Here is a 23666-nt window from a genome sequence, read left to right as displayed (position 1 = left end):
CAAAAAAGCTTTGACGCAAAACAAAGACATCAGTAGAAACTACAGACTTACAACAAGGTACTGAGTTTTATTAGGGAAATATATATTGCTTGCAATGGCCATTTATCAAGTTGTTTCATGGTATATAAATTACAAATCTGAGGTGTACTTCACATTACAAAAGCAGGACCTTGGACAAGGTATGAGGGAGTGGAGTAAGTCGACAGTACAATACATTGAAACTGTACACTAAGTCAGTCTGTACAGAAACTTCTATATTAAAATACTAAAATTTTTACCCTTCAAATCAAGATGTTTGTGGTTATCATCATGACCTTTTAAAAGTTAAAAATGAGGTAAAAAAACAAACAAAACCAATAGAAAACTTAATTTTCCAGCATCTTGTCTTGATGTTTCTCACTTGCCCAGGGCTCTGTCCAGGTTATTCTTGATTGCATCGAGGAAGTCTGTAGTGTTCACATAGTGCTCGTTCAGTTTACAGCTGTGGGATGAGACACACACACTTGGGTCACAACAGCACACTTGCTCACAGGAGCCATTTGTGTCCAGTGAGGAAAACTAAAGACTCCCCACAGCCACAAAAGGAAGGACTAGAGAAATACAACGTAATCAGGAAGCAGACAAGGTACAAGCAAGCCAATACATTTGTTATTATTTATAATTATTCACAAAACTCACTTTGCAAGGCCATGGATGCAGCCAGCGAGGTCCTTGGTCATGACTCCACTTTCCACCGTCTCGACGCACACACGCTCCAGTGTCTGCGAGAACCTTTAGAAGCAAACGAGAGAAAGTTAAAATTAATGAGCCAAGCCAAACCCTGCACAGAACTGGTTCTGTCAGCAAGCACTCCTTCACTCAGACAGCCTTGTGAGCCTTTCCAAGACAGGAAAACACTAATGATAATCTAGAGAAGTGAAAAGGCATTTATACAGCTGTGTGGAACCGATCAGAACCTCCTATAGCACCTGCAACTGTGATCTGTTGGACTCTGAAAAACATTTGAAGGATGTTCAGTTGCAATGTAGACACTGACGGCTTGAATCTATTATGGACTGTCATGCACCGCACATGCACAAAAAATAGCAATAAACGTCTAACTTATAGGCCAAACCCATCTAGTTTATCTTTCCTAGAGATTCAAGTCACTTCAAGGTAAATGTTAATTAACCGGCTAAGCCATTTAATCCTGGTCACTCTCACCGTCTCTACATGTCTGCAGACTGGAATGCAGTCAGACAATTACCTGATCAAATCGGGGTTGCCGTCAAGCTTTCCACGGTGCTCCAGTCCCTTGGTCCAGGCAAAAATACTGGCAATGGGGTTGGTGCTTGTTGACCGGCCCTAAGGAAGGAAGTAAAAAAAAAGGTCTCTCTATGCACTTCTGTGTGCTTTCTTTCACTTGGCTGGATAGTGAGATTGTCCAATTCAGATTAAAATGTATTACATTAAATGGGTACCAGAAAGAGAATGAAAAGTTCAGCTGTGTAAACGAGTAAATCCCACAAGTACCCTTTGATATTATCAGGTCTGTTTAGTGCCGTATCAGCGGGCATGCTCTACTGCCTCACTAGATGGCACTGCTTTCAAAAGATGCACCCATCAGAGCAGAACTCCCACTGGCACAAGCATTCAAAACCAGGAAATGATCAACTTCTTTAGTTGCATATAATGCCATCCGTTTCGCATCGAGCACAGAATAGGCCTGCTACAAAGCACGAGCCTCTGGATCCTGGAGTGCCTGTATGAACCTATGGCCTTTTCCATATCTCACCTTCTGGTGCTCACGGTAGTGCCGGGTGACAGTGCCGTGGGCTGCCTCCGCCTCGATGGTCTTACCATCAGGGCACACCAGCACGGAAGTCATCAGTCCCAGGGAGCCGAAGCCTGCAGGAGATTCCAGAGGTCAGGAACACACCAGTCACACCAACACTCAAAATATCACTATTGAGCGGTTGTTGATGTGGAACAAGTACAAATCGCTTGAAGGCACAAAATACATTTAGCACAGGGGACAAGCACAGAAAACAGAAATGGAGTGCAGATTCTCCTTCCGAGTTCCCAAAATTAAAGTAGGAGGAGCAGCGCGAAGATATTTGTGGTGCAAGGAAAGAATACAATACAATCGTCAAGGCCTCTGCTTTTCATTCTAATGATTAGTTTACTAAACTGATTCTACACTTATTTGAGCCCATGTATCCTTTTTTCTAGGAAGAGGAAACAGGCAGGACTGTTGTCCAGGACTGGATTGGAAGATGACTAATGCAGGTAAGAATATTAGACATTTGTTACAGAATGTCGTGGGGGCCCTTGCTGTCAAGGGGCCAGTGTGCGCCACTCTCACTCACCCTGAGCCAGGATGTCAGACTGCACATCCCCATCGTAGTTCTTGCAGGCCCAAACAAAGCCACCCGAGGACTTCAGCACCTGAGCCACCATGTCATCAATGAGCCGGTGCTCGTACCAGATCTTCAGCTTGTCAAACTCAGGCTTGTAGTTCCTGTGGTTGCCAGAGAGTAAACGGAAGTAAAAAGTGGCCTGGGTGAGTCAAAAGTCCATCTACAATGTGTTTAGGTCAAACAATGATAATGTAAATTAGATGGGAGGGGGAACCATTGAATGGAAGTTGTGCATATTCTTTTGCCAACATTCCCCAAGAGTTAAGCATATGATCAAGCATGCTTTTTGATAAACTTCAATAAGTAGCCTCCACATGTAACACACACATTCAGAATCTTAATGACAGAGGAGCCTTACTTCTCAAAGATTTCCTGGAAGATGTCCTTGAAGCGCCCATCGTATGCCTTCAGGATGGTGTTCTTGGTGCTCATGTACAGGGGCCACTTCTTCTGGATGGCGTACTGGAAGCAGCTGTGAGCAAACCCAGAGATGGACTGCAAGACAACACACAGACCAGGCAGAGTTAGGATGGGACAGCTTTCTGCCTGCTCATTGCAACGGTATCAGATAGACAGGTCTATGCACTGCACGACTGAATCTAGGGGGTCAATCTCAACAGAAAGACAAGACCAGAAGGTCTTTACTTTTCCCATTAAACAAATGCACTATAAACCCTACCTGGCTTCTGGTTTTGACACACACACACACAGTTGCAGCTCACAGTGATTCAAGCCTCATGTAGGAACAGTACTTATTTAAATGGAACCACCCCCCAAAAAACAATTCCGAAATTAGGAAATATAACCGTAACTCTACAATTCAAGTTTACTGCAAGAATGTTCAGGACCTCAACTAAAATGCTCTCAAAACTTACATTGTATTACAACTTAAATACAGAATAACAGTATACACTTTTCATTTTTACATTCTTAGTACAAGAAACAGCCCAAACTAAAAAAAATAAAGCAAATATGAGCAAGAGGAGGTAGATTTCACATCAAGATGCCATAGATCTTAAACACACACTACATGCACACTCTGAGGACAGCAGGAAACAGGATGGACAACAGTGCAGGAGTGGGTGCCGAGCAGTGCGATCTCACCTCATCCGTGTTGTACATGCCCATTCCGCAGCCACCCCCAGGGAAGTTGTACACCTCCCACTCGGAGGCCTTGGTCCCGTCTGTGGGAGTGAACACCATCTTGAATTTTCCTGGTTTGCTCACCACAAAGTCTGTTGCTTTGTACTGAGAAAAATATAAAAATATACATTTAACAATCTCACACTGGATCACAAAGCATGCATTTCATCATTTAAAACCCTGCTTTTAACAGTCTTTTTCATTGCAGATTCAGTCCGATTCTCTCATATTTACTCGATTCACGACACGCATGAAGAAGTCAAGTTGCTTTTTGAGTAGGATTTACCTAAAGTCTGGCATTAATCTAAAATGACTCGGCATGCTTTTCAGGTTTGATTTGAGGAGGACAACAAGTAAAAAATGCATTGAATTTAGATATGACGATCACTTGCATTCTAGATGTTCAGGTCTTGGAAAAGTACAACATGGCATTTCTGTGAAGGTGTGATTCAACCTACCTGGTCACCGAACGCATGACGGCCAATGGTGATGGCCTGCGTCCAACCAGGGACAAGACGGGGAATGTTCTTGCAGATAATTGGCTCACGGAAGACTGTCCCGCCCAGGATGTTCCTGATGGTTCCATTGGGGCTCTTCCACATCTTCTTCAGATTGAACTCTGGAGGCAGCAGAAACACCATTACCCCTGGTCAACACATTTACTAATGCGTTTTCAATTTAAGCAAGCCAAAAACCAAAACTGTTGTACTACATAGAAATTGCCGAAAGTTGCCCAGTCAGTAGACAATCTTGCCATTTTTGTTTCATGAACTGAACTCTCCTCACAGGGGTCAATATAAATAGGCCAGATTGAGAAAACCTGGGTTGGGACTTAACCAGCACAAGAGATCACACCCCTTTTGCGAATAGTTGCTCTTTTCCTTGATTTACATCCACTCAGCACACTAAAACAGTATACCTTCAGTGCCTGGTTGACTCATGTCCAGGGAGTTCACATCTTAACCAACAGGTTCCCATATTTTCCCCACAGAAAATAAGTGGTATGTCTCCTTATTTTACATTTAAATCCGACTCACAGATTTTCTATTCCGTCAGGGAATCATTACAGTTGTTCCAGGCACTCTTTAACTGCCTAGCAAGTGATTAGTGGGCAATTGCTCTCTGAACTCTCACTGTGGTACTCATTTCGGTCCCTGCATGCATACCACTTACACGGACCCATGCTCATGTCTCTGTGGTTGGCCGTTTAGTTGGATTCACACACTAAGGACAGCCTCGCCCCTGCAAAACACAGCAATTACCTTCAACTCTGGCCTCATCGGGAGTGATGGTGGCACATTTAACAGCAACACTGTACTTCTGGGTTGCAATAGCAGAGTCGATGGTGACTTGGTCATTCGTCTGGTCACGGTACGGAAGACCCAGGTCAAAATACTTCAGCTCCACATCCACGTTGGACAAAATGAGCTGTAAGGCAAGAAACCAATCGATCATGGTGTGACCGCATGAAGAAATATGCCCCCCGCCATACATATTAATAGATACGTTAAGATAAATCCAACTGGGACTTTTCGTTCTGGTTGTGAACCATTATGCAAAAGACTGGAAAACCTTTATACACATTTCCTAACTTTGTGTGTGTGTGTGTGTGTTTTTTAGCTATATATTTTGCTTGTAGAAATTGGTTCACAATGATGAATCATTGCTATAAATATGATACAGATATTCCTTGGACAAAGGCATCATATCAATTTATACCATGAATGAACAGCACAGAATACAATAGAACATGGAGATCAACTTGCAATTAGTAGCAGGCGAAGTAGGATACAGAAACTTCACAATGTCCACGCAAATGCATTTTTTGTCTATATATAGTTTAAAAAAAGATTCCAGACATGATTCTCATTTTATCTCCTACAGCTGGAGACAGTCTCTTGGCAACCTTCACAATAGACTCATGACAAGTAACTAAACATAACGCAGGCAAAACCTGTACAGAGGCAGTACTTCCGTCTATAAGTGCACGATGGTAATCTGTGGGTGGACATAATATAGATTTCTTCATGATGCAGCAATTAAACTCATTGGACAGGAGGGAGTAGTACAACACTGCCTCATGATGCTTTAATACCTACTACTGATGTAGGAAACTAAACCCAAACCTCATTCTGTCTAGCCATCAGTAGACTAAAGCTATGAAAACAAAAACATTTGGATATCTAAAATACTTGACAAGTGCTGACAAACTTATTTCCCTTCCTGTGAAGCTCCTATCCAAATACACCAAATATTACACCTTTTATCATATCTCGCAAGATTTATTAAGACAGTTGTGCCGCTTGGCGATTCAGTTTATTTAAAACATGAACTCTGCAGTGTATGCCAAGAGTTTAATTAATCGGTCAGCAGAGCACACCTGCCAGCAAAGTCCTTTGTGCCAGAAAGGTGCAATTACGTAACACTGGACTCTAAGAATACACAAGTACTCTACATATTGTGGTTTTACGCTTACCTTCTCCTTGATGAACTCCCAGATGATACGAGTCATCTCATCACCGTCCATTTCCACCACAGGCTGGGCCACCTTGATACGCTTGTCAGCATCTGAAAAAGCATATACAATATGTCTGGTTACATTCAGGCCTCTCTTCCCGCTGTGTGAAGAGTCAATCCACTGTATGATACATTACACTCCTTTCATTAATTCAAAAAGAGATCACAGATGTATTTAAGCTACAGAAAGCCCTTAAATCAAGGCCTGTGGTGTTTTAGACAAAAAGCAGCATTTCAGCAAAATAAACATTTCATTAAAATCCAAAGATCTGAGGTTTCTCACTAATGACAGGCCCTTCCATTCAACAACTTGGAGAAAGCAGCTTCTTTCGCAGTCGCTTGTGATGCCACACAGACAGCAAAGCGACACCTCAAAAAGAAACTTATTGTGGGCTGTAATTTAAAAGTTTGAACCAAGATGTTAACAATGAAACAATGAACAACAACAAATGTGTCAGACTAAGGACATGCAGAGTTCTGACACTACAATGCCATGACAGCCTTCAGTAACAGTTCATGTGTATACAGACCATGAGATATGGGAAAACAAAAACAAAAATAGACATAGAACCCTCATTTCAACAGAATCCCTCCTAACAAAACGCACTCTGAAGAGACTCTGCCAGTGCGTTACACCATGTGGTGAAAGGATCAATCAGCGAGCTATGGCAAGGTATACATGCAGTTTCAAGGGGAAACGCGGGCAAGTTAAGACGCTCAGGGCGAGCTGGGAGGCGAGACACTTCCACCTGGTTGCGAACTGGATAACAAAAGACAATGGCTTACTATTGTTGTCTTGCAACTTGTCTAGAGGGTGTTCTAGGGAACATGAATATGTACACTTATTGTTTGTCTGTGTGGGTTTGGATGGAAAGATCGTTTGCCATTTGGAAGGCTCCTTAAAGTCTGGCAGTGCCAATCATTAAAATCACCAAGGGTGCCAGGAATAGAGAAGGAAAAACAGGATGCAGTTTGAATGTCTATAGGAATGTTTAATGCATTGATTTAAAGTTTTGCCCTGCTTGTTTTATTCATACATTCAGTAATTTGGTTTTGCGGTTTGAGAATCACTAGTCTTGTAGAGTTAGTGCAGTTTCCCCGTAATGTCACACACCATCATTTGAAAAGCTTGTTTAATTATCATTCGAAGTACTGCAGTTTGAATGGAGAGAAAAAAATAACACGACATATAGCCCTAGTCACTATTGCCCACATTTTCTACACATATTTAAGGCACTGATATATAAAGAGGTATGTGAAACTCACAAAACATTAGTGTTTAGCTTCTTTATATTCACAAACGCATGTCTCACCCCCTTAATAGGAGAAAGACGTCCTTATCAAAACCTCACAAACTCTCAGCAAAGACAATCCAAGGGGCAGACTTCTCTCTCCGTCACCCTGGAGCCGTCCAAAGTGCAGCTTTCTTCTCACAGCAGGTAACGAGAGGGGGGGTAGGGGTGGAGGAGATCAGTGACTCGGGTCTAACTGCCAAGCAAAGCAATTCTTCGGGCTAATAAAAACTGCCATAATATTGTAGGAAACTACAAAATGCAGTTTAACTTTGGAACCAGGACACAGTCGGGTAGCTGTTTCTGCGCACTTATTTTGGTTGCGAGACTGGACTAATATACATTTTATGACGGCCATCACAATCTGATAAGGCTGACCAACAATGACATCAACTGCAGATCCATTTATTATTTACACAAAACTGATTGAAGCTCAAACATGAAACTGCTTTAACAAATTCCAAAAACAGAAGGCGACCAAAATAAAACTATAGGTTTGCACTTTTCCAGTGAAGCTGGTCTAGACATTACAAGTATGTGTCCTTTCAGTAAAAATCAAAGTGAGTGACCTTTCCACTTCTCCAGTCCAGCTGTACAATACAAACATTACAATCGCTTTCATCTCCTCTCATAATCCTTATCAGAGAATGAGCTACACAGACTGATTGGTAAGGGCAATTCACATTTGAACACGTTAACGATAGCCATTCAACAGGAGGGGAATGGGTTATTTATACACTTTAGCAGTGCAGTTGATTTCTAATGACAGAAAAACTGGTGAACTCTTCTCCACTGCCATCAGAGTAGTGCAGAGACTACTGGCCCCGTCCCAAGAAGGACTAACAATCGTTTACACTTCATTCATTTAGCAATCAATTATAGTCCCTCGTGGCTGGGGGTGACCCAGGACAGCAATAAGAGTTTCCAGCTTATTGATCTACTTTATTTCACAGGGGTTCCCAGTGTAGGTTATTCATGTTGCAATAGAGGTAGCTCCTACTTTCCACAACCACAGGCAATGGCAGCCAGTATCAAATGTCAACCAGCTACTTCCCCTGCAGGAGTGCCATGCATTTATTCCCATGGCTCCATAAAGCAGCTTTGGAAAGTAGAAAAATCCATCTTAAAGGCCAACTGACCTTTGTTATTTAAGTGACATGGGTGTGGGTGTTTAGATTTTGAGTTAATATTCAGTTTCTCTCTTTCAGTGAGTGTATTTTTGTTTCTCTTTCTATAGAGGAAGTGGACATAATGCAGCTATCATGGTTTTATATAATGAACGTTGTACAGTATTTAATGCATTATGCAACCCAGTGTTCGCCTTCCCGATTTGCAGAAACAGAACATAATTCCCACTGTCCCATCTGCTCTTCCAGCCTTTAACATCATTGACCAGATAAATCGTGCTTTGCAGCGCCACATTTATACAATCATTGGATGACATTTATACAATCCTGACACATAATCTGAATACATTTGGTTGCACTTCAACAATGTTCGCCTCAGCATCGACATGCATTCAAAAGAAATAGTAGCTGATGGCAAAGTGTCGCAATGCATACTTTTAATTTGTTAACACCCCAGGAAGTGCAAACCACTTCCTTACTGTTCACACATACACACACATCCTTTTTTCTGTTAAGGTCTGTACAGTCCCATGTACATCCGTAGCATGGAAGCCTCCCAACACAGTTAGCATTTTCTTGCATTTACAAGGAAACCAGACTTGCATGAAAGAAAATGCACAACTCATTGCCTTCTGTTCAACACTCTGCTCCTCAGAAATAATTGTGGCAGGTGTGTATTCATAGCTTCCTATCTACAGCACATGTAGTTCCAAACAATTACCTTTGAAGAGGAGGTTTATTTGGTTCAGAAATTTATATTTATAAAACTACCTGCAGACTTCCCACAGCTTAGGAAAATATTAAATTTGGGTTAACTTTATTGTGTTACTTATTCGAGTAATCCTTATATCCTTAGTTAAAGCTACCTACAACTGTATTAAAATCTACAACAAAACTGACAGTCACACTGGAACAACTATTATATGAATAACTGCAATGGGATTAAGCCAATGTAGAGAATCACTGGAAAGTGCAACTACTATGCTATATATTAAACACTCAGCATTATCATTTAAACACTGATCACTTTCCAAAAACTGAAATACATTATACTATTAATAGCTACAATAAACCTAAAATCGATAAAGCTAGCAAGCTTTTTAAAGAAATATGGTTTTATAATAACTTCTTTAAGGAACAGTAACAGTTTAAGAAATTGAGAAGTTTCTTAAAGGATTCTGTAGTTTCCTAATTTCTATTTTAAAGGAGCAAACTGGTTTGTATTAAGAAGAAAGCAGCCCAATTATACTTGAAATGACAAATCACACACCTAGTACATTGTCAAGGAAATTACAAACAATCGGGATCCATTTCCTGCAAGGTTCATTTGAAGGTCAGCAGTTACGCAGTTACAGTTGTTCAATCATTACGAATCATATACGAGTTCTCAGATTTTAGAGGATACTCCCAGATTTGAGTATCCTGCATTAAAAAAAATCTTAACGCAAACACGTGCAAATTAAATGCAGTATTCATTCAACATTTAGTTCCTGAAAAGGGCCATATTAAAGCTTGGCAGCATTTTCCCAGCAGCCTGAATAATGCTGAATGGTAAATTAAGCTTTATGATTAGCAAATACACCAACAGCAAACGGGTGCATTAGGACAACAGGCTAAAATTACTTTGAAATATACATTAAATCCCCAGTAACATATTACAGGTGCAGACTGAGGTTAACATATTTTACATTTTCAACAGTGCAAAATCCAAGATGAGGCAAATCATTGCAATTATGACCCATGTCACCTTTAAATGATTTTCCCGTTTCAAAACACATTACAACTTAAATCTTTGTAACAAATCAAATAATTCCAATGTAACTATACATGTAGAAATATTTTCCTGATTTCTTAGGAGGAAGCCAAGTTGGACATATCCACATTTATTTGTTTAAATATGACTCATTCAACATGTAACTTAATTCTTCAGTGTCAGGTAAGTGCCAAGTTCTGGTCAATGTTTAGTCAATTCCATTCCTCAAAGATTAAATTGAAATAAATATGAAAACAGAAATAATATTCGTGACAGTTCCTTGTTTCAGTTCCTGCTGCCAGTACCAAAGCCTTCTTGTAGTAAGATTGAACATTTAACTTTTGTGATGTTGGGCTTCAGATCCACAGTTCATGCCAGAGATGGCAGGGGACCCATGATTGATCCACATATTGTGAGGCTTTACATTAATAGGAAATAGCGCTGGACATAATATCATAATGTTCAAGTGATGCTTTACAGCAGTTTTCTGTGTTTGTCAAAAGTTACTGAACACAAAGAAAAGACTAAATGCATGAGACAGACCTTATAGGATTACACTGAAGCACTGCCTATAAACACCTTGAAATATTCCATCATCGGAGGGACAACCTACCAATATTATCACTGTACTATGATAACCCTCATCTTGGAAAGCATCCTGCATGGATAAAAATCACTGGTGCAAAATTCTAAAACAACATTAATAACAATAGCAAATGTTTCTGATGCTTGTGGTACACTTAAAGTTCAATGTCAAACCAGTTTAGCTTGGTTCTGCTGCTCCTCCTGGACTGAGACAGTGGACTGAATTAGCCAAATACTCTGTTTTGCCCCTGGTGTCCTCTGCCTTTGCCCCAGTGATCCTTTTCTCTCCGTCTCAAAAAATTACAGTCAGCAAGCCGGGTCTTTCCATGTTACAGGGTGAGGCCCCTTTAAGCTGCAGCTCATCTTTTAAATCTGTATTAAGCCACTTCATTCAAGCGAGCCACAGCTCTGTAGTAAAGCACTACTACTCCAGAGCAAGAGGCCCAAATGGAAGTCTACGCATTAAGCACAGACTGAGTAGTGTGACCTCTAAATAAATCAGTGGCTCCCTTAACTTACACAGATGGAAACTACATGTGATCCCCTGATGGAGAAATTACTTCACACTGAAGAGAAAAGAAAAATGAAAATATAGGGCATGATGTCCTTCATCTGACCTACTTACTAACTCAGAGCTCAACACGGCCTACATTAAAAAAAGAAAAAAGTTCCAGTCCAGAGATCCAACCCCCAAGTTCCTTTTTTGGCATCATGCTTCTCAAGTGAAATAAAGTTTCCAATGCAGCTGCAGCACAAACACACAAGGTCTCAGTTTTTCAGGCTGACACACAGTGTGTGACCTTGAAAGTGTCATTTGAAGGGATCTGCTCTCAGCGAATTACAAAAAAACAAAACAAAAAAAAAACTGCACAAATAGACATTTTGACCAAAAGTCTCCAGACAAGTGAAAGTATGGGTAGAAAACCACTAGTTCAATTTGTGACCCACAGCTCACATAAACCTTTCCAACTTGTATTATGATTCAACCAGATTTGCATTTATTGGTTTGTCATATGTAAATACAGGAATATCACAAGGATTTGCATGTATCCCTCTCTCATATAGCACAAATGGCTGCAAACTCCTTTCAGTTCAACTTTGTAAGAGCACTAAGGAACCGGCAACACAGAACACAAGCTGACCTTGAAACTTCCAACAAAACTCAGAAAGGAAAGACTAGGCGTTTCAGAGTACTGGTTTGTTATGAAATGGAGTGCTTAGGATTAACACGACAATGAACACATTTCTGCATATTACTGCAAGAAGACTGTCCAACTCCATAGATACAACGAAACCACTACAAAACAATTGTAATCGAATAAACGAGTAATGCATAAACCAAGATTATGTATTATTACTTATAACAGTGATCTCCTGCCAAAACAATAAAAAAATAACGTTTCAAGAAAATGCAGAAACAATTTAGACAGCGCCATTGCTCTAAGGACCTGAATGTTTGACTCCTTATCCGGACTGGGGCGGAGGGTACTGTCCTAACCCGTGAACTAATCAAGGGTCTGAATCTCACGCTGTGTCTGAATATCGTCCATCTAAATGAGAATATAATGCGTGTGTTACGAGCAATTCTATATGTATACATGTATAGCATTTCATGAATTATTGTGATGACTAAACAGTCCAGTCTCTATAGCTAGCACAGATGGGGGTCCAGGGGTGGATGTTGGATGAATCCAAGGTAAAGATCTGCAATGACCGCATCGCGGACGTCAGAAGCCGCCAACTGCTCCGGTCTTACGTCACGGCTTCACAAATCAAACGTGGGCCACGCATGGCACTGCAATTACACTTGTTGATGCACTTTCACGTTTTAAAGCAAAAACATGCAACATTTTCATAATAATAATAATAATAATACGAATGGTAATATCGAAACTAACTGGGTGAGTCATCCCGCGCTGCTGTGCGTTTCCCATTCATACAGAAGCGTTTCAGCGCCAGCCGGCTTTTTTCGTGCAAGATGGTCGCCCGGCCCTCCTCATTGGCACCGGCTTTCACCGGCTCTCCCCGGCACACCACTGAATTACCCGAGGACCGGCACGAATTTATAGAATTTAAATACAAATACAAAATACACGGCGGTAACGCCTTTCGTTTTCACTTGCCTGTGACTCAGACAACAAGACACCGACAACAAAGGATTTCCCCCCCAAGACAAAAATGTCTCCGTGTGAGAGTCATTCAAAACACTTTCTAGGTGAATCTGCTAGTTTTGTGCTTTTGAACTAAATCGACGTCAACAAACCAAACAAGCGTTATCAAATAATACATCTTAGAGGTGGGGGGGGACGTTAAGCCAACCGTGATTTAATGTGTGAAACCAACACCGGCGACTCGGACGTCTTTTTCCTTCTTCATTGAATGGACACGAAATCAACAACTTGCAATAACATCTAATCCAAACATTCAATGATCTAATGCGTCGTCCTTGACAGTCCTGGACACGGCGCGTACATAATAATAATACACTCTGCCTACCGCGCATCTCCGCTATAAATACCATCTGCCCCCATTTCGACTGACGCTCGCCGGGCGCAATCGCGCAGCCACGGCTGTCCCACACTCACAGTTCCTCTGCTGCGGGCTGTGTCCGGCTGCGGGGGCCAGCACGGCGGGGTTTTTCGCCAGTGCGGTGGCGGATCTGGAGAGGGAGCTGAGGACCTTGAGGTACCCTGCCATGGTTCACGGTTGCCCTTGCAGCTGCTACTGTGAAACGGTTACACTCCGGACGAAGAAAGGCCGAGCGGGACTGCCGCTCCGTGCGATATAACAGCGGAGCGCCTCCCCATCTCAGACTCCGGCCCACGTCACCGTCTGTAAGGAGAGAGGGTTGCCGCTGCGCAATGGATTATGGTACTTTATTTTTCGTCTGCCCGGTAAGTGCTTTTCCTCAGAGAAATACCGTATCTGATGCCCTACCTCTTGCCCTTATCAGCCCGTCCATATGCCTAATAGATCGACTTTGCGTTTTAGTGCATGACTTAGATTGCGAGAAAACAACAAGTAGATGCATCCTAAGTACACGCTTGCCAATAATGCTACTGTTTTACTGTATGTTGTTTGTTATTTGTTTTGTTAGTTCAGCAAATCTGTCACCCGTATCTGTTACACCATTTACCCAACATGAATAACACCTGTATATATTTGATTTTCCAAGCCAGTGCTAATTGACCCCCAAGTCCCTAACAGTATTAGGGTAATTTCAAGAGTCCATGTATTATTAATAGACTCCTCCAGGATCAATGAGCCATAGATAATAGGGGAGGCCTCTGTGTCTTTGTTAATAACCCTCAGACATTGTACTACTATGCCCATGTGTCCTGGATATAGCATTATCAATCAGATCTTGTTTTCCTTCTTGGGGTCTTGGTGTTTTCATCATTTCAATATAGACTGATACAAACTGTGAGATTCATCTAATGCACTTCAAACTCACACATATTACATTGATAAACATGAAAGTGTATATTCTAACAATAGAAGGAGGAGAAAGGTCTTGGTGTGAGATATATATGTATAACCAAATGAAATTAATTTGGCAGTTGAATGTGTGAGAATGAAAACTTAAAAGCATTTTAGTTTTCCTGAGCTCTGTGTACAGAAAATCTACAAAATATCCTGTATAAATCTGTTATAGGTGAGTCCATATGCATTATGGTAGATTTCACAGAAAACAAATACTTGGATATGGGTCAGTTCGACATTATTACAAATTAAACACTGATTTAATCCAAATGTAAGATGGCTGGCACATTTGGAACTTGTGGAGAGCTGCACTGCATTAAAACAAGAAAAATAAACAGAATTTATAATAATATAAAGCTGAGTTACTTATTGACTGTTGAGGTGAGTCTAGTTCAATGTAGTTAAACTACATTTTTAGAGAAATTATATATATATATTCACAAAATGCAATGTCACCAGATACTTACTCAGAAGAAGCCGTGAGTCTTATCAATCATCAATCAATCCATTTTTATTGAGTATAGTGCCCTTTGTGGGGTGGCCACAGAATGCTTCACACATTGAAATCAACAAAATCGGCAAATTGAAACAAACAATTAAGCACAGATAATTGCAGTTACTTTTGTTTTCCATGTCTTTCTATGTGTGGCTTTAGATTTAAAGTCAACAATAACCAAAACAAACCTAAAAAACAAAAACAAAACATGAATTGTACATTTATTCTGAAGGTTGAATAGTACCAAGAACACAGTGCATGAAAATATAAGAGTATAATTACCATTTTAACTAATTTATGTTTAGTTACATTCAGAAGTCCATAATTTCCTTCTGTATTTGTTATAATTTAATCTAATATCCCCAATCTGTGTTTGCCATTTCTGTATTACAGTATGTTCTATGAAACATGATGTTGAAGGTGTCTCACTGACAACAATAAAATAGTGGATTTGTCTGTAAGGAAAATTGTTAACTAATTTAACAATTTCTAGCAAGGATGTCCAGCTGTACTACTGTATCTTTAGTTTGAATGTAAATGTACACATTGTCTGCAGGCATTGTACTTAAAGCAAAGTTCATCTCAATTACAATATACTCCTTGTGTTAATTCAAGATAAAATTACGATATAACCAATCTGAGGTAAGGTAAAAATGCATGAGGGTCCCATTAAATGTATTAATCAGTACAAAAACAGCAGCCTACATTCTTTATAAACCTGCAGGGCCTGTGTTCTCGACTCAGCCTGGGAGAGTGAGAGAGAGGGCAGAACAGAGATGATGGCGTTGAAGGGCATCTTTCCAATCCCTGAAATAATCCCGTCACATTCTGTCCTGCCCAGTGCTGAGCAGGGCTCTAATTTTAGTTGCAGATGGTGGCCTTACTGGGAGAAGGAATTGGAAGTGCTCAGTCATGTGAGTGTGTGCTAAGTTGGAAGGAAGCCAGAAACAGACTCCCACAATTCCCCTCCCAGCGCAGTTGACACAACAGCAAGGGGCTCAGAGCCGGTGCAGTTCAAACGCAGACGTGCAGTGGAATTTTTCATTAGGAGTGGCATGCACATCAGTCAAAGGTTTAAGGTGACATGCTTCAAACTGGCAGAGTGTAGAGCTGTACTCTGCAAGCTTTCCTGTTTTGTCTAAAGGCACTTTTTATATTAGCTGTGCGGCATCTTGCGAGCTGCTGCAAAATGTCTGCAACCTGAAACCCAAGAGTTCTCTACTGTTGCGTTTCAGTACATGCATTTCCCAGTAAATCAAAAAGCTGTTAGACATTCAGATCTGATTCAAGGTCCTGCAGAACTGCAAGTGGTCATACATGCTCTGTGTCAGTCAGGTATTCTAAATTAAGGCCCTTGTTTACAGCTATGGGGGTTTTCTTCTGTGGTGTTTCTGAGTACAGCAGGTTATTGTTGTTAAAGTGCCTTGGTGCACAGTGAAAAAAAATGTTTATAATGCAGGTATACAGGGATAAAAGCTGTACTTATTGATGTAGGATTTTCAAATCATTTTTTTGTGTGAGTACTATATGACTCAAACTCAAACCTTGTGACAGATAGATCAGTCTGGAGATATTTCATTTTTTCTTTATATTTCAGTATAATAACTGCATGCAAGGATCAAAGTCATAGGAACCCAGCAAGTGTATACTGGATGATTTATACATCTGTAGTGGCCTACAGAGGATTTACTTTGGACAGTAGCCATGTTAGTCTGATCTCTTATCCTGGTAGTCTGTGCCTTTGCAAATGACCTCTAAGATAAGACCTCCACAGGCTTTATGAAGTATGGCCTTTCTTCTCAAATACAGCTTCAGTCCCAAGCAAGGCAGAATACAATTTCACTAATGCAATCATTCCTAAAAGCATTATGACAATAGCACATTATTTAACTACATGGTCCAGATCCCATATCAGTATTGTTCAAGTTAACTTAATCTTCATTATTTAAATGTATATTTGTCAAGACTTCAATTACATACCAGCTGCCAGATTTCAGCTAGATTGGTTTAAGCAGAGCTTCGTATAATGCAATAATGAAATAATCCATATTAATTTTCTTTAAATAGTAGTAGTAAATAGGGACCATTTCAAACATAAGGATACCTTGTGTCAGTTTAAATTAGCTTTTGTTTCACCCAATCTTATATATTTGAATAAAATAACCCTCTTATTTTATTTATTTTAAATAGAAGAAAAGAGAACAGTGCATACTTTTCAGTTTCTCTCTTTAAAGAAAGGTCATGTTCCAAAAAGTATTAACACTTTGGTGCTCACATCATTTAATAATATCTGGAATAAAATGAACAACTTATATATATATATATTTTATTATTATTATTATTATTATTATTATTATTATTATTACTTTTTTTCTTTAATGTACAAGAGGACAACATTGTATCCACACATAAGATCATGTTTCTTTCATTTGTCATCCAGCTCCATATGAGGTTGCAATACATGACAGGGTTAATCTGCGGTGCTGTTGCTGTGGTTGCCACGGGTGTCCCAGTGACCTTGCCACTTGTTGCTGAGGTCTCCTTGGAAACACCACTTTGTGGGTGGAAGGGAATGGAATAAGTTTGCTGATAAGTTTTTCAGCAGCTACCAATGCAACAGCCTTACAGTAAAGTAGTTTAGTTCCTCTTCCATAGACATATGTGTCTAGCATACTCCTCTTAAAACAAACAGAGGTCATAGTGTATCAGCCACTGCACATGAGGCTTGATAATCTTCACTCTCGTTTGGCAACACCTTGAATATACTGTTTTCTGCATTAATATTCAGGCAGCTTTGTGTTTTTTGTTTTGTTTTTGTGGCATCTTTATTTCATTTCATGCCCCTTGTTCCCAAAGCTGTTCTAAATGTCAGCGTGAGGTCATGTTATGTTTTCACTTGAGGTCTGGTATAACCTGTAGATATTTGCTAATCTAGTGTTTATACATACATCTCAGAGGGTAAAGCATATTTTGGGAAGGCAGTTCATAATTTGAAATAATAGTAAGAATAATAATTTGAACTCCTGCAAGATTCTAGTTTCATTTTGTTTTCCCTTCAGGAAGTCGTATTGATTTAATGCACACTGTTCTTAAGACCTCCATTACTAGGAAGCAGGATAACGAGCACACTGTTGCAATCTCTGCTTTGTGTTGGAAACAAGACCCTGGAGAGATTAGGTGTTTTCATAGGGGACGACTTGTTTTTGCAACAGTAGCATTCATTGCAGCAAACCCTAAGTAATAGTAGTCACTTCACTACAGGGGTTCTCACTGCAAGCCTTATCATTTTTATACAGATGTGCTTAATTGAATGGGTTGTAGACTAATATGTTTATTCAATTTTAACATTCGTGAAGCATGATAAGCAGCCTGTATAAACTGTTTTCACAGATATTTTAAAAGACATTTTATACATTAGAACGTTTCTTAATGCAATTAGCTTAGACTGAATACAGTATTTTTAAAGTGCTAAAGTGTATTTGATAGTGAAATATACAGGCAATGTACAGTACAATATTGCAGTTAATGATCCTGTATTGGCTTACTGCAATCTCTGCATCATGCAAATAACAGGAGAACCCTGCCAAATTGTCTGTTTTATTTTGCAAATTGCAGGGCTGTGTGGCAGAATCCTGTAACACTGCGTAAACGCTAAGGAAGGGATATTGCAGGAAGCTTCTAAATTGAAAGCGCATCTTCAATTTTCTTATTACTGTAATCAACCTCCTAAACTTCTTCAAACTGATCAAATATGATATTTGTAAAGATTTGCATTTATTTGTCTTCATCTTAACGCTGCAAACCTATGAGAAACCACACACCACCTGTTTTTTCTTTGTGAGATAAATCCATCTACTGGTCAGTAATTATATTGCTCCTCAAAACACTTAAGAGCCAGTTCTTAATTACAAATCTCATTAGTACAGATAATCAAAGATCTTCTAAATTCCTAACGTAATTTAAAATTGAAATGAAATAATGAAAGATAAACACCCATAATGTTGAACCCACATCATAAATGTATGAAGTATAACTATGCATAAATAAAATGACATGCACACTCTGCCCCCTAGTGCACACCGAGAGGTGACACACATGTATCAATTTGGTAAATCTACTGGTTTGTATTTTGTGTTGTGTTTGTGAATGTTGTATTCTCTATACAATTACTTAGTTATTTTTCAAGGTAGCTTTCATGAATGAGAGTTTTAAGACAAGATCAATCACAAACAGATTTGAAGAAATGCTTTATTTTTGCCCACCAATTTCGATCAAACAACAAAAAAACAAGAATAAAGACATATATATATATATATATGCTTTACATTAATTTTATTTTATAACTTCTTGTTCCCCTATTAAAACTATAGGGACTGACTGACCCAGCAGGAAATCCAACAGGTAAGGTCAAGTAAGTGGAAAGGTAGTTGTCTTTTTAGAAGAAAAAAAAAAAGAATCCTTCAGCTTCCTAAAGATTCAGACACCCCACCCCTACCCCCCTACACCTCTAACAAGCACTGAGCACAGAAAACACACACCGCAGGAAACAAATGACCGAGCAGGAGCGTTAACAAAGGCAACAAACATACTCCTATTCAAGCGAAGTAAAATAAACAATTTTGAAAAGGTAAGATTTGATTACTTAAACCTGCTTTAAAGTGTGGTATACACAGAGTAATGGGAAATGCTGTCTATGTGCATAGGTCCCATTTTGTAATGAATGTGAAAGGCAGATGGGTTTGAACACCCCCACTCAGTGGACCAACACCCTCATTGCAACAGAGTGACCAGAAACAAAAAGTGTGTTTTTTGGTTGTTGTTTTTCTACCATTTCCATTGTGCAATGACTCAACCATTACCTCCATGCGCTCTTGTGTATTCTACATGAACAACAGGGTACTACAGCTTTCCTTCTGGGTAAAACATCTTAAAATCAGCAGTTTGACAAATAACCAAGTACACTCTCAGTGTGTGGGTGTGTGTGTGAAATAAAACCAGTTTTTCCAAACTACACATTACCAAGTATCTTAGTCTTATAAAAGCCAGGAGGAGCCCCCCATTTTAAATAGCTGTATTTCTTCATGATCCCAGTGGTTGGGAGGATTGGTAGGGAGTACTAATTATTTAAAAATAACATCTACAGACAAAACTTCACCCTTGTCTCTTATCAGTAAACACTAAAGAGAAAAAGAAAACTGAGATATGTAACACTATTCAAAGGCAGTAAACAAAAGACACTGGAAATCATACAAAGCACAATATTTTGGTTCCCTTATTACTGAAAATATGGAATCAACACTAACTTAGGAACTGAACTTGTAATCAGTGGGTAGGTGACCTAACAACAGCAGGATTGTTTTGTAATGTGGCAAATCACAATTAAATGCTCATTCAAGTTTTGAAAGATGTTTTTGGCATTGTAATTTGTCCCTTCTTATAAGAATGTATCTTTGTAAACATACCAGGGACATGGTTCTCTACTTTTACAACATAAAAACATTGACAACAAAGGGGGTTTATAGGCAGATTAGTGTCTCAGATTGTTTATCAAAGTCTGTGAAGTACAAAAGAGACATCAAGAATATAGCAAGTAAAATGAATTGAGGCATAAATAATTGCGTAGCTGTAAAGTGGAAGGGATGTCTTTTGGTAAAGAAACGCACGCACACGCATGCACGCGCACTCTTCAGTAAAGAAATGCTACAATAGCCAAGTTATAGTCACTGTTTGACAAGGTTTAAAAAAAATGTTTTTGATGGGATCACAACATGTGTGCTACACAACTCTGGTCACCGAGAGCCTGAGTGGATCTTTGTAGTTAATTCATTACAAACTGCACGGACTGATTATCTAACTGAGGAAACAGAGACACATTGACCTGTGGGCCCTGGGTGACAGAAGTACTACTGATTTATTTTATTTTATTTTTTACCCTAGCCTTTCCCCTCCTGCTATGCCTCAAGTGCAAGTCAGAAGAGCGGACCTGCCATGGCAATGTCTACGTGCTGCTGGCCACGCTGGCTTTCTTGTCTGTAAAGAAGCTCTTGAGCATGACCACCTGGCCGATGCTGACCACGAAGAGGATGAAGGTCTCTCCCATGGACCAATAGGACACGCGGTCGTGGATCTCCTCAGCGCGGAGCCGGTCCTGGGCCTCCCTGAGCCGGTACCAGGTCTGAGAGTCCGACATTGTCTTGAGAATTTCGTGGAGGGAAAGGCAAGCCGACTCCATCTGCAACACAGCAATAATGAGCGATGCAGTGAGCAACACTGTACTCGGACCCTCTTACCATGCAACTCTTTGGAGCGAAACAAAACCAAAACCCAACAAATTGGACCTACACTAACAAATATAGGGTTCTTTCAGGGTTCCTTGGAGAATGCGAGGGTTCTAGAAGATTTTTGTTCATAGTGTGGGCTCATTTGGTGTTTATTTTATTGGAATCGGTAAAATGGTTCTTTGAAGCCCCTTAAAAGGTTCTTCGTTGTTTATAGCAACCCCAAGGCTGGAAAAGACTCCAACAACAACTCATTTTTAGAGACCCTTCCTTTTCAGGAAAGTGCATCAATGGTAACACTAAAGCTATAATCTTTTTGATGCCTTTCAGTACAACATTTATTAAAGGCATTAATAATGTCCAAACCTGAAATATAAGTTCATGACCTGATATCTGATGTGCTATTTTAATATACAGCCATATGGGCAGTTTGGAAGGGTCCTCTGACCCTTTTATACTGTAGTGTAACAAAGTATCAATTTGAAGTGGTTCCCTGGGCAGTGCTTCGCAGACTTCATCCTCCAGATGCCACTATGTCCTCCTGCTTGGTATTGCAACTGAGGTCTTAATTGGTTAAATCACTGATAATTGATATTTTCTTAATTGGATCTTTCAATGTCCTCCAGAACTGTCTAAACGACTCTCAAGAGGCTAATAATTAATGATGTGATTGCAAAGTGGCAATTATGCGTCATCAAACACTTCAATAATAAGGATTGTTAGCTTTGCAGGTGCCCATTCATTTGCATTCCAGGTGGCTCCTCTGCAGTGAAACAATATATCTGAATGGGAGGAGTTCTGGAAACTTAGCAATTTAATAAGATGCAAATGATACATGAGTATTGAACCTATTAACAAAATCCCAAAGTTACAGATTTATGTTGAAATTCCCATAGGGAAAAACAAAAAAAATAAAAAATAAATGGAAAAACTGACACAATCTCACAATAGGAATTATATAGTATAAATACTGACCATACATTATAATTGCACCACACCTGAAGGCTAGCAGTGTGAATAAAAAGCTATGTTTAGGACTAATATTTGTAATGCAATACAATGTGGGATTTTGCCAAGAGGAAGTTTGTCCTGTGGGATTTTTTAACTTCCCACTACCGAAATGTAAGTAACATTAGCATTAAATTAATAAATACATATATATATTTTATTCTGGATGTGTTGTTTTCTGCTTTAAACAACTAATATTTTCAGTATATATATTAGTTATTTAAAGCAGAGAATAACACAAGCTGCTGCCAAACTGGTATGAGTACATGCACAAAGGTAACATACCTGGGTTAAGGCCGTGGCTCTGTTCATGTCGGGGAGGAGAGGTCGCTCGTCTCCACTTCGGAAGTCGAGGTATACAATCTTGTGGGAGAAGGTGGAGAACTCGTTGCTGAAGCAGACCTTGTAAACACCTTTCGTTTCTGTGATGTGAGTGAAGCTGTCATACTGCTTCTTCTTTTCGTGATACAGGACATTATCCACTGCATCCGTCACAAAGCAGTCAACATCATAGTTGCCTCCAGCAATAACCTGTACAGTCAGAAAGCAAGGGGGTGGTAAAGTGTAAACAGATCATAGAAGCACGGGGGTAAGAACAGTAGTGTCCATAACTCCACTGACACTTATTATCCAAGAACACTCTGCAGTCTGCACAGTACTGTCATGCTGTGGCTCTGGCCCTTTTCATCTCCACCACAGTGATGACTTGGCTTATGAAGACAGACAGACTGTGCAATAATAGTTACGCCCCTCGCAGACACAGTGACCAGCCACACTTAAAGGCAGCTGACACTAAGAATAATACAATATTACAAGGACACGTCATACCCTTCTTCATATACTACTATTAAATGATAATAAATCAGCTAAACCAAATGTAACTAACAGGATGTGTTTAAATCCGTGCAAACATACTGCTGCCTCATTCAAAACTGATCATTTCCTATCGTGTATATTTCGTTGGAAAAGGATCTAACACAAGATATAGAGAAACGTCTTTATATAAACGGATTACTAACAAACACAAACATTACAGAACAAACACAAACAAACTAATTATCACATACATAATGCAAATGCACATTGAATGAAACCCCAAACATATGGCACTCGTTATTAACCCTTTCACTGCATTCCCTGGAAATGTCTACATTTACCGTTTTATATAAATGGATGTAACGGGCATGCAATTTGACAGTAAAGGAACATTTTAAAGCATTGTAATGCAAGTATTACAGGGTAGCTACATATATCCTCTAGTTACGCTACTACAATGTATTTCTTATTGTTAGCTAATGAGAAGCACACTGTTGTATGAAGAAACGAATTCATTTGGATTAAAAAAAAAAAACTTACTTGATAATCGATGTTAAACTTGACTCCTTTTTCAAGTTCTTCGTAGAAGCACTGTTTGTCATTATCGGGCAATTCAAACGTCAGCTCAGTGCTGGAAACTAAAACAAGGCTGAGCAGCAGCATCCAAAGAGCAACACATGTCATTGTGCACAATTGAACCGGGCGAGCAGCGCTGAAGAGATGGGGTCGAATCGCTACGAGCAGCAGCTCAACAGCTCAGTGCGTCGCT

General features: G+C 39.7%; 2 protein-coding genes and 1 long non-coding RNA gene across 3 annotated transcripts; 1 reads left to right on the top strand and 2 right to left on the bottom strand.

The window, feature by feature from the left end:
- Positions 1–47: 47 nt before the first annotated feature.
- idh2 (isocitrate dehydrogenase (NADP(+)) 2) lies at positions 48–13629 on the bottom strand. Its single transcript, XM_066701891.1, has 11 exons — positions 13402–13629; positions 6019–6110; positions 4805–4970; positions 4001–4161; positions 3504–3647; positions 2758–2894; positions 2349–2500; positions 1775–1887; positions 1247–1344; positions 679–771; positions 48–481 (listed from the first exon to the last, which is right to left on the bottom strand). Exons 1-11 carry the CDS (start codon positions 13511–13513, stop codon positions 397–399), a joined length of 1353 nt encoding a protein of 450 aa, XP_066557988.1. The 5' UTR covers positions 13514–13629; the 3' UTR covers positions 48–396.
- LOC136748283 (uncharacterized) lies at positions 13593–19330 on the top strand. Its single transcript, XR_010816573.1, has 2 exons — positions 13593–13710; positions 19166–19330. It is a non-coding gene; the product is annotated as an uncharacterized LOC136748283 (long non-coding RNA).
- On the bottom strand, positions 19026–23581 carry tmed3 (transmembrane p24 trafficking protein 3). Its single transcript, XM_066701895.1, has 3 exons — positions 23438–23581; positions 22367–22612; positions 19026–21027 (listed from the first exon to the last, which is right to left on the bottom strand). Exons 1-3 carry the CDS (start codon positions 23579–23581, stop codon positions 20794–20796), a joined length of 624 nt encoding a protein of 207 aa, XP_066557992.1. The 3' UTR covers positions 19026–20793.
- Positions 23582–23666: the final 85 nt, after the last annotated feature.

The sequence above is a fragment of the Amia ocellicauda genome, chromosome 4, assembly GCF_036373705.1.
Source record: "Amia ocellicauda isolate fAmiCal2 chromosome 4, fAmiCal2.hap1, whole genome shotgun sequence".
In the NCBI taxonomy this organism is placed as follows: domain Eukaryota; kingdom Metazoa; phylum Chordata; class Actinopteri; order Amiiformes; family Amiidae; genus Amia; species Amia ocellicauda.
This window is presented reverse-complemented; position numbering and strand designations above follow the sequence as displayed.

What these genes read in the sequence shown, in the direction of transcription:
- idh2 (XM_066701891.1), bottom strand. Translation starts at nt 13,513, where the DNA reads ATGGCAGGGTACCTCAAGGTCCTCAGCTCCCTCTCCAGATCCGCCACC. An exon ending in GTCATGCGTTCGGTGACCAG is followed by an intron (nt 3,648 to 4,000) that starts GTAGGTTGAATC and finishes TATTTTTCTCAG; the next exon opens with TACAAAGCAACAGACTTTGT. An exon ending in TTCCAGGAAATCTTTGAGAA is followed by an intron (nt 2,501 to 2,757) that starts GTAAGGCTCCTC and finishes TGGCAACCACAG; the next exon opens with GAACTACAAGCCTGAGTTTG.
- tmed3 (XM_066701895.1), bottom strand. Translation starts at nt 23,581, where the DNA reads ATGACATGTGTTGCTCTTTGGATGCTGCTGCTCAGCCTTGTTTTAGTT. An exon ending in AGTTTAACATCGATTATCAA is followed by an intron (nt 22,613 to 23,437) that starts GTAAGTTTTTTT and finishes CTGACTGTACAG; the next exon opens with GTTATTGCTGGAGGCAACTA. An exon ending in GAGCCACGGCCTTAACCCAG is followed by an intron (nt 21,028 to 22,366) that starts GTATGTTACCTT and finishes GCTGTGTTGCAG; the next exon opens with ATGGAGTCGGCTTGCCTTTC.